Raw genomic sequence first — 11,466 nt, forward strand, 5'->3', positions numbered from 1 at the left:
GTTGGAGAGATTATGTCTCTCGACTGGCCTGGGAACGCCGAGAGGTCCCCCGGAAGAGCTGGAGGAGGTATGTGCGGATCAGGAAGTCTGTGCGGCTCTGCTCAGGCTGCTGCCTCCGCAACCCGACTCCGGATAAGCGGGAGAAGATGGATGGATGGATGGATGAATAATAATAATAATAACAATAATAATAATAATAATCTGCCACACAGTAATTGGGGGATGTAGCCCTTCTAAGTTTAGGCTCTAATGACACAGCTACTGATAAACAGAGCATAAAACCACTTGGAGCCATTACTTGGGAGGAGCCTGTGACGGCGCCAGGGCCAGTGCTGGGGTTGCTGATGCTGGAGTCAAACATGTGTGAAGCTCCCTGCTTCTTCTCCCTGCTCTTGTATCCACCTGCACCCCGCCTGCATCACCTCCATCAATTTTCCTTCTATCTTCCTCACTCCTCACTCCTCTCATCTGTTCTTCTTTCGATTCTTCTTTCTCCCACAGCATCAGTCCATTTCCTGCCTCCTCCAGCTGCTGTCGTTCAGGAAGGGACAGCAGCTTGTCCAGGGCCACAGACTCGTGTCCGAGGGGAGGGAGAGCGCTGCACGATGCACCCACTCCTGTGTCCTGTGGCAGGACGCCCATGGTGGGGCTCAGGGAGCGGAGGAGGGGGCACAGGTTTTGGCGCCGAGCTGAATGGGGCACAAGAGGAGAACATAGACGGGTCAGTTACTGTCGGACCTGAATAACAAAGAAAGGGTGGAACACAGATCTGCTTTGCCTTTTTTCAATAAAGTGGCTCTGTCGAGATGTTGGGCGCTGCAGACTGCCTTCCTGTGTGGCCATATAGTCCCAGAGATGTCATGTGTTTGTACAGTCCTAAAACACCATGTTCTGCATGGTGACATGAAAAGAGCTGGTACTTCATGTTTGGCTGTTCAGTCCCATCCCTACTGCAGTTATGTTCCATTCATTCATGTGGCAGATTTTGTCCAAAGCCTATCCCCACCACCCCCACACCCACTGCCCCACACTAAGTCCATGTGCCAGCTGGCAGTGCATCTGCCCACTTCCAGAGCTGTGTTTGACTTTGTGCCTAACAAAAGTAAGAGTGAAATACAACTTTTTTGTGAAATAAATGCCAATGGTTCACAGTTTATAAGCTCAGAAAGGATAATAAGACACATGATAGTAATAATAATAATAAGAAGAAGAAGAATTGATTAGGTTTATACAATGCTTTTCTTACTCCACCAGTAACTCAAAGCGCATACAATCAATTGTCAATTATTCACTGACACACATCCATCCGGTGGTGGTAGCTACGGTTGTACCACAATGGGGCAGACTGACGGAGGCCTGGCTGCCATCCTGACCTCCACACCAGGCAGTTGGTGAAGCGTCTTGCCCAAGGGCACAACGACCATGACTAAGGTTACAGGCTACAGGGCGGAATCGAACCGCCGACCTGATAATGTATGGGCTGCTAGATGGCTCGGTGGTTAGCACCGTTGCCTCGCAGCTAGAAGGTCGCCGGTTGGCGTCCCATTGAGGATTAAGTGGTGTATAGCTAATGGATGGATGATGATGTGTGCATATCAATGTGCAGAAAATGAAACTGATGCTGTCCAGCAGAAGCCTGTGTGGGGATCAGTCCAGACAAGACAGGATGTGATGACACCAGTCTTCATAGGCACACACATTTAAAACACACGAGTCAGGGTTTAGTCGAAATGCTACATGAATGCAAGATTGATGTTGACTACTGGATAAGTTAGCTGGACACACTGGGCAATACGGCCACACGTTTCTCCATCAATGATTACGTATTCAGCCAAGCCAGAGTATAAATAGTTCATGCAGACTGACAATCGGTCAGCTCTGACTGAACGTACCCAGAGCCAACCAGGGAAGATGCAGCACTCTGTTGTTCTCTCCAGCTGGAGAGCTGTTGGTTGATCTGGCATCGGTGGGAAGGTCGAAATTGAGAATGAACATGATGACGAGGCCGTCTTCATTCTTCACTGGAACCACATCTACTGCACAGTGGAAGCACACACCTGCAGCAACAGACACACACACACAGGAGAAAACATCCTGTTTATGTCGTCATGATTTGCTTCTGGTTGGAATTCATGCAATTCTCAGTATTTTCTGGGTGAAAATGATGAGGATGCTGCTCATTAGATCATCTGAGTGACACTTATCTCAGTAAGCTACACATCTCCTGGAGCTGAAGCCTGAAAGCATATGGCATCATTCTTATATGTTTTTCACTTTGTTCATGGTGATGGTTTACAAATCAGTTACTAGACATCGTCCAGACAGACGACAGCTTTGTGTATTGTTTCAGCAAGTTGTATGTTCCAGCACAGGAAAGTCTTTGTAGTTCTGCCATTGCAGTAGTTCGATCAAAGTCGGGCAGCGTGCAGGACCAGATGGCCGTAAAGGAGGCGAGTGGACCTGATGTCTTTGCTGTGGTAGTAACTGATGTCATCCTACAGTGATCTTCTCACAGGACTGAGCTTCTTGCCTGCTGATCTTTAACATATGCTTGTCTCAGAGGGTCTGGCATGCCGGTCTCAGTACACGCCCTGGTACAGAGGCTCAGTACATCAACAGGTAGGTGTTGTTTGATTTTAAACTTCAAAACTTTAAAATATGATGATTCAATGATATTAGACTCATGTACAGGATTGAATAATCTTGTTTGAACCTCTGTAGTCAGAACTCATGAAAGAACTTCAGCAACTGGGATAAAAAGGCTGTTGAGTCTGTAGATTCATGTGTGGAGCTCGTGTGTGTTCGTGGGTCATGATGAAGCCAAACTGCAAACCTCAGCAGAAGTTGAAGTTAAAAGACTTGGCAGTAGCAGGTATGGGATGGAGACAGCAGGACTAGAGGAAGGATGGTGAGGAGCAGTGGGTGTAAAACGAGGACAGAAGATAGGAGAGGTTTTGAAATGGGCCTGCTGACTTTTTTTTTAAAGGAAGTACTTCAAAACGTTTTTCATTAAATACACAGAAACCCCAAAATATATGTATTTCCAAAGTTACTTTGAGATAAGGACTGTTCTAAGATGAATCATACACGTTTCTATGTACAGCTGCTGTTTATTCACAAAACGATCACATCACAAAAACACAGAGGTGTTCTCATGTAAAACACACAGTGCACAGGTTTCGTTCATTTCATGTGTACACACACAAGTCCTCACGTGAAGCACACAGTCATGCACCCATCCCTGGCAGGCTGCTATATATTCTATACTCAGTTTGATCCACTCAAGTGTTTGTGTCCCTTGTCCTGACCAGCTCTTATACATCCTGAAAATAAGACATTCTGATCAGCAGGTCCTAGCTAAAGTCTTTTACTGTAATTCAAAAGCTCACAGCTCACTGTGACAACACACGAGTGGTGCAGACACAATGAGATCTCGTCTTGTGCCATCCAGCTGGTTTTGAAGACGGAAGACTGGTTGGTCTTTTTTTTTGTTATTCTTCAGAATTTCTATTTCTGGTTTCTGATTTCATGACTGCAGTTGTTAGGTAGGTGATGGTATCAACGGTTTTACAAAAAGAACAGATGATGGATCACTTCCAGTCACCATCTTCCCATGTGAAAGCTTTCCAATTTGAGATCTAAAGCCTCTTCAGTGGGAAACAGCTGGCCAATAAAAAGGTACTCAGGAACAAAGTCTAGCTCCTGACATCGACGTGTCCTCCTGTTACCACTTATAGGTGCTAGTTGGACATACGGACCCTCAGATGTGTGATGAGGAGCTGACAGTTAGGTCTGACCTGCTGATCACACACATGCAGAAAGCTAAAACTCCAGTCAGCTAAACATCGATGAGTTTATTTCACATTGTGTTTTTGTTTTTTCTGTTTGATGATCACAACTAATAAAGCTCAAGTTTAGGAAACAACAGCACGCCTCCTCTCCCTGTCCAAGCCCAGATACAGAACGTCTGTCAAGCTCTGTCTCTGCTCTTTACGTTTCCCTAACTGTTGCTCTCTTGCAGCATCCAGTGGTGTTGATTAATGCAGGTATACTTCTATTGACAGCTGTCAGTCTTCTTCTGTCCTATCTGAAAGTCAAACATTATATTAGTCTTCTATTCGTTAAGATTACATCAGCCCTGAACCACTATGGGATTACTGAAACCACAGCAAACTGTGAGCAGATTAATCTAACCTGAACTTTGGTGCAGTTCTTCCCTCCCCCTCCCTTTGCATCTACCAACAAACATCAGGAGGTGATTGGTCTCCACCGGGGCTGTACTGCAGCCAGGACAGATTAACGTAGCAACATGCAAACTGTCTCTTCCTAAAAACAGTAGGACTGAAGGAACATCTGCTGCAGAACACACACACACACACACACACACACACACGCACACACGCACACACTTCTATCTTGGTGAGGAACTTGACTGACTAATGCATGCCCTGGCCCCTCGTCCTAACCTTTACCATCTCAGCTAGACATCTAGCTCCACAAGCCCTTGGTCCTCTCAGAATACATGTAGGATTACACACAAACACACCAGCTTACAAAATGTCTAGAATGTCTCAAGCATTATATTTTAGGAACTCAAACTGTCCATCAGGAGAGAGCTGCTGTATAGACACCGTCGCCCACAAAGTTGGACTGACATATTCTTTTACCTCTTCTCATGAAATGACTGTGACAGTGTGATTTATTCTTCATAAATAGTGTACATCTTCTCAAAAATGTATTGATATCACCATATTCATACAATACATATCACAGTAAACACAAAAGCACAATGAACTTTTGCAAACTGTGTGTTCAGGCTTAAACCAAACTGGAGGGATTGACCAACAGGATGAAGGGTTTGGTTTCAGTTTTTCAACCTTGGTCCCTTTAACAGGAAACACTTGTTTGAGGAGATCATCCATCAGAAAGTCCAGTATTACTGTTTAGATGTCCCTCAGTCACTCGTACTGAGTCTGGCCGCCCCTGACATGGATCAGTGTGTTCGGACATGGTGGCGTTCTGTCCACCAGCTGGTTGATGGAGTCAGTGAGCAGGACGTCCCACTCTTCAGTCACATCCTCAAGTCAGAACTGGTTCCACCTGCTAGCTGGGACTCAGTGTGTCATCATTACACCTGATCAGAAGTGACTACTGATGTGTGGAAACAGAAATAAAAGGAGTGTGTCTGATAACAACAATCATCCCAACTTTATGGGCGACGGTGTGTATAGGTTTGTCATCAGATCAAGCATGTTAATAGGCTCACTGACTGAATAATCATACAAGACCATTTAAAGAGTGAACATACATGAAGTATTCATGATGTGATGCTGCAGAACCACTATGGATAATAAACAGAACGAATACTGCATAAATACAGCATCTGCAGGCTATAAATACCTGGACAACAAATACTGTCATGACTTTTGGAGTAAAAAGAAGTAAATACAATGCATGTGGCATTACTGGTTTTATTTCATAAACACTGAAAAAAATACACACCAACTGTGGCTTGTGGAGATGTTTAGGTACCCGACTTAGTGCATCTTGAAGCTTCTGTCTTTTTGTCAAAATGAATGTGTCAGGAACAGAAATATGCTCGTCCTGCAGATCACGTTGAGGGCTGAGGGATTTCTAGGCTCACTCAACAGATGTTCAAGGGATCAGAATCTTTTCAGCGTCAGCTTCTTGACTGGCTTGATGTTATCGGGATTCAAAAACTGGATATTTAGTGGAGTCTATTTGTCACTTTGTCTGCTCTGTGGTCCTGCTCTATGCTAATGGAAGCTACACAACCCCACAACCACATATGTTAGGCTTAGACTGCTTCTAGGTTGGTAAGGTACTCTTTTATCAAAGTCTGCTTCTTTTATCACCAAGCTTAACTTTAAACACAACGTCATGTATCCATCAGTTGAGGCTCAATCATTGTTTCTGCATGACTATGAAAACACATGAACAGCAGACATCAGACATGCAGGATTTGATTCTATGTAGACGATGCCGCCCCTTTCATATCAAATACAGAAGAATGTTGAACTTCACAGTGTTGCACAACATATTGGAACGTACATACGTCCAGATTCCAGCAGCAACTGCTTTAATGTACAACTTGTTTAGTGATGAATTACAAAGGTCTGTGGATGACAGAGAAGGTCCTCGCACAGCCTCTCCTCAAAACACACATTTGTTTGAAGCACCTATTTTCCCAGCATATGCACATTTGCCACGCTGGTGTTAGGATGGTATAGTTTGTGTTGTGCATTGCTTGTTTCTCTGTCTCGGTGTGTGGTGGGCGTGTTTCTTCTTCTCCCTGCAGGCTGGGCGGAGCCGACCTGAATGAGACAATCAAGCGCTGACAGCTGCGGCACATCAACTCATCAGCAGCCAGCCGTACAAATACGGGCAGCTCACAGACCTTCAGCGCCAGATGATTGTGATTCCTCACCGTGGTACAGTCAGGCCGCTTAGCAGCTACATCTCGGGAAGCATCAAGCTAAGTCTACCGTTTTCAAGTGTCTCAAGTTCATTGTATTTCTCCCCTGTATCTCCAGCGTCTCGTCTCGGCTCCAGCTCCAGTGCTTCTCCCGACATGCCTGCCTCTTCTTCTCCCTCGAGCACACATCACGGGAACCCACGGCCACGAGCACCTTCACCCGACGGATCCCCATTCGAGCACCTCCACTGGGAAGAACTTCACGGGAAAAGGATTCGCACGAGCACCGCTCCTGGAGCACCGCACCTCCACCTACCACCTGGAATCCCCACCACGACACCCTCCACTGGATTCCCTCACCTGGACACCCCCAACTTCCCCCTCCCTTGTTAATAAATCCTTTCCTTTAACCTTTTTCTCCTGCCTCCCTTTTTCGTTGGGTCCGCCCGCACAGATTCTGAGCTCGGGTCATCACAGCTGGCGGTACAGTTAGACGAGCCACATTCTGGGCTACACATAGGCGCCCACAGAGAACATCAGAGGACTTCTGCTTTAGTTTTTCTTGGGAGGTCTCCTGCTTTACTGATCCATCTACCCCGATCTGTTTCTTTACAGATCTGATGCCCATGTAAGAACCTGTCTTTCCATCTGACAGACAAAAAGTGTCGCTGTCTACACAGAAATCATACATTAAAATGATAACAACATAGCCTGCTGATTTGGGTTGTTTAGAAGTGAAAACACACATAGACATTCATAAAATGGGAAAAAATCTTTTTTTTAACCCTGTCTCCATCCCTGTCCAAACACGCAGGAACTACTTTTTGAAGGAAATATAAAGAGGAAACAGTACTGTGTGATCACTGACAGCATATTTTTCTGCATCTAAATATCCTTTCTTGACATGTAGTGACCACACCTTTATTAAACTTATGCGAATAAAGACTGTATGTAGGCATATTGAGGCACTGCCAGAACCTGGTTAGGGTTATAGACAGATCCTGGTCTGGTGTAATACAGAAACAGTCTACAGTGACTGCAGACAGGAAAGCCCTTATTGGCATTTAATCTAAACCACAGTCTTGTACAAAGCCTAACTATAGTTTTTTTTGTTGCATCAACCAAATCCTATGCTGGACTCTGAATATGAACCCTGTCCTCTGGTGTGACTGGTGCACCGTGGACACTGGCTGTCCACCTCAAACACCTCCCATCGACTCTGACAGAGTTAACAAATGCAGTGTTTCTGGGCAGAAACTGTACGTAAAGTTGAGAACTGAGAGAAACTGAGAGTTAAGGTGTAGAGATGATGGTTGGATGGATCATTATACATGTAAATGTGATGCTGCTGCAGTAAATGCTAACGGTAGTTTATATTTATTTCCCCATAACCCAGATTAATCATTTTTTTTACTTCTGTCAAATTAATTCAGTTGATTTTACCATGTATGCCTGATATATGGTAAAACTGTGTGTGTGTGTGTGTGTGTGTGTGTGTGTGTGTGTGTGTGTGAGAGAGAGAGAGAGAGAGAGAGAGAGAGTACTGCTTAAATAGTCAACTATAATAAATGAAGATTTGGTTAAATAGTGAGAAAAGGTAAAGTTCAGGATACATGTAGGCTAAGACTAGGGAAGGTCTCTAGGAGATGAACACTGAACTGTGTGTGTTCGTGTGAGGGAGGACTGAATAATCTTTTGGCTCTTTCCAATAATCTCTAATCCTCCAGTTCATCATTTCTTTGGGTTTATCATGAAAACAATGATCCTACTTTACTCATTCTCCCTGAACACTGGCACTGACCTTCACTCAGCACACAGGCACACATGGAGGTTAAACTTTTATATAACTCACCTGCTTCAACTGTATTAAGGCTTAATCCATCTTCATAAAACACTCACCTGGTTCTGCACTATGCTCTCCCTTGTTGTTATTCCAGAACTTCCCTGTTCTCACTTTACTTTCTTCCCTGTGTGTCTACACTTTACAGATCTTATGTCAAGTACCAGATGGTGTATGCTTTTTATTCTTCTTTTCAAATAAGAGTTAAGGTCATAACAGCAACGTAACTTGCATTGTATGAAGTGAATGGGTTTGACACCAGAAACCAAGGTTCACACTGCACAGACCATGTGTGACTAGAGTTGTGATAAGATACTTTCATGTCTGCAATGGCTGACTGTTGGCTGATCATGAGTGGAGCTTTACAGGTGTGGTCACAATGATGGGCTACAGTTAAAGATGAGTTACATGATTCTGTAACATGGCTGAAGGAGAGGTTGTGCCACTTAACCTCAGTTAACCTAAATTTAAGTTTGCTTTCTTTTTGTCTTTACACTGATGACACAACTTGTGTCTCCTCTCAGTGCTAAAGCAGCATAGCAAAGATAAGAAGACCAGGTTTACTGCAGAAGGCACCAGCTTCTGACATGGTTCCTGCTGCTCACATTCACCCCAATGTGCTTTGTTTGTGGGCTTGTGCTTCTCCATTTAGCCTTTGATGGTTTCCACAGGTTTTCAGTTGGATGTAGATCTGGTGACTGAGCAGGCCAAGGCATGGTTCCACTGTTCTGGTTCTCCATCCAGGCTTTAGCTGACCTCGCCGTGTGCCAAGGGGCATCGTCTGGTTGGAAAATTCAGTCACTGGAGGCAGGAAAGAGTTTTCCAGCTGATGGCAGAAGACTGTTTTCTAGAGCAGCCTGTCCATGACCTGGTCCATTCACCCTGTTCCACCCAAACTAGAACCAGCCCAGATGGTCACTGATCCACCCCAATGTTCTACTGTAGGGGCAGGACAGTCTGGTCTGGAGGCTTCTCTAGGCTTCCTCCTCACCAGGAAGTGGGCTGGAGTGGGCATCAGCTGAACATTGGGTTCATCCCTGAAGAGAACCTGAGCCCAACCATCACCAGTCCAATCCTTGTGATCCCAGCAGAGAGGAACCGGGCTTTCCTCTGCCTTTGGTTGATGAAGGACTTCTTCTGCCCTGTGTGACTTCAGACCAGCTTCAACAAGTCGGTTTCCAACAAGTCCCACGTCTCCACAGTGTCTGACAACGATTCCTGACACAGAACAGATGAGTACTCGGTCATCTGGTGGGTAGGAAGACGTTTCCTGCTGCCACCAGCTAGCAATGTGGTAGCACCATGGTGGGCTGGTTGTTGCTTGGTGTAATGAACGGCTGTCTTGGAGATCTCCAGGTTCTTCACTACCTTTCTCTCACTCATACCAGTTTCCAGCAGAGCCAAGATGGCTGCCTTTGTGGCTTCACATAATCCTTCTGCTTTAGGCGTTATGTGAGAGCTGACAGCTTCTGAGCTGTGCTACGGCCTGAATGTCAGCAGGAAACCACTCCAGGCCTTTGCATGTGCTGCTGCTGACATGAAACGGCCTCTTATAGACCCTACAGGGAACACAGTGAAGCTGAAGCAGGTCACACAGGACAGAAAGGATGATGGATCAGCTGCATGTTTGTTCATCGTATTCTTCAGCTGATAGACCTTTAGCGGCACCAGGCGTTAACATGAACAAGACACTGAAGAGAACAGGGTGGTCTGACCTGTGTGTGTGTGTGTGTGTGTGTGTGTGTGTGTGTGTGTGTGTGTTACATGTCTGTCAGGTACATTTATATTTTGTTGTTCTTTCACAAAAAATAAGACTACAGAAGCATATAGAGGAGGTCCTTGTTGTCCAGATAGCTGTCTGGTTAAATCCTGTGTGACGGCCTCATAGATGCAGTTGATCAGCAATATTTTACCAAAACAGATACACAGAATGTCTGAATCTATGGAAATGACAGTTAGTAAATTCATACCATCCTTAGTGTAGAGGGAAATCTCCACCTTCCTCTCCTCTGCACCCAGCAGCGCTTTAGCCATCTGGGCCATTGCTGCCCTCTTGGTGTGAGGTCCGTACAGGAAGCTGCAGGTGCAGGGCTTCTGGATCACCTCCGCCCGAGTGTAACCGCACATCCCACAGAAGGCATCATTACAGAATATGATGGCGCAGTTCTCCACCTGTGCATTGGCGATGATAAACTTTCGGTCTGTCAAGAAAGAGGAAAAAGGTGAAATGATGAGGACGCAAAAACTTTCCATTTTCCATCTTCTGTGCAGCTCACAGCTCGACAACACGACACAAAACATAAGCAAAACAACATTTACTCGCTTTGAGACACGTGGATTCAACAGTCTGAAGGATGTATGGACCAGATTCCTGGGATTGCAAGAAACAGTCTTTTTTCACACTAATCATGTGATTTGTCAACTGTAATATTATTGTAAATATATATAAAATAATATACAAAACTGATCTTGTGGCCAGTAATGCCATAAAAAGGTACAAAAGACAGTAAGACACTGTGAGAGATGTCAGTGTTGTTGCTCTCCCCTTTCCTTTACACCCTCTGCACACTTCACACACAACACAGAACGCCGTCGCATCCAGAAGCTCTCCGATGGCACAGCCATCGTAGGATGTGCATCTGAGGGAAAGCAACTGGAAAACAGGGAGTTCATCAACAACTTTGTCAGCTGGTGTGAGCTCAACCAGCTTCAGCTTAGCATCAGTAAGACAAGGAGATGATGATGGACGTCACACACCACACCAGTGACCATCCACGGTTTGGACACTGACGGGGTGGAGAGCTACAGATGCAGATGTGCTCCTGTCCTCACATCAGCAGGGTAAGCAAACATGAGGCTGCAGCAGCTGTTCACCAGGTGTGTATATGAGCATGACCAAAAGGCTTCCAGCTGAGTCAGCGCTTATATTTCAGTCACTGTTCTACTGAACAAAGACACGTTTCAACCATTCCATCATAACTAATGGAGTGTTACAGGAATCACTGGAACCTCAAGACGACCGGCACAGACGTACCTGGTCTGTTCAGGTGTGTTTGACACTTTGATACGAACGTTCATTCTGCTTTACAAAATAAAAGACAAAACAGCTGCATGGTATCAGCACAGATACGCTTCAGTAGGGAGCCCAACATTTACCCCCAACAACACACAGGAAGGAGCCCAACATTTA

The 11,466-nt window shown here is 45.3% G+C and overlaps 1 protein-coding gene across 1 annotated transcript in view; it reads right to left on the bottom strand.

Moving 5' to 3' along the window:
• Positions 1–11,466, bottom strand: part of LOC103362177 (potassium voltage-gated channel subfamily H member 6-like) — a 37,657-nt gene that overhangs the window by 25,393 nt on the left and 798 nt on the right. The window contains exons 2-4 of the mRNA XM_008288467.1: positions 10,247–10,477; positions 1,893–2,057; positions 403–689 (exon numbers count right to left, since the gene is read on the bottom strand). Coding sequence (XP_008286689.1) covers positions 403–689; positions 1,893–2,057; positions 10,247–10,477 — 683 coding nt within the window. The remainder of the gene's footprint in view (positions 1–402; positions 690–1,892; positions 2,058–10,246; positions 10,478–11,466) is intronic.

This window comes from Stegastes partitus, unplaced genomic scaffold (assembly GCF_000690725.1).
Source record: "Stegastes partitus isolate 25-593 unplaced genomic scaffold, Stegastes_partitus-1.0.2 Scaffold559, whole genome shotgun sequence".
Taxonomy (NCBI): domain Eukaryota; kingdom Metazoa; phylum Chordata; class Actinopteri; family Pomacentridae; genus Stegastes; species Stegastes partitus.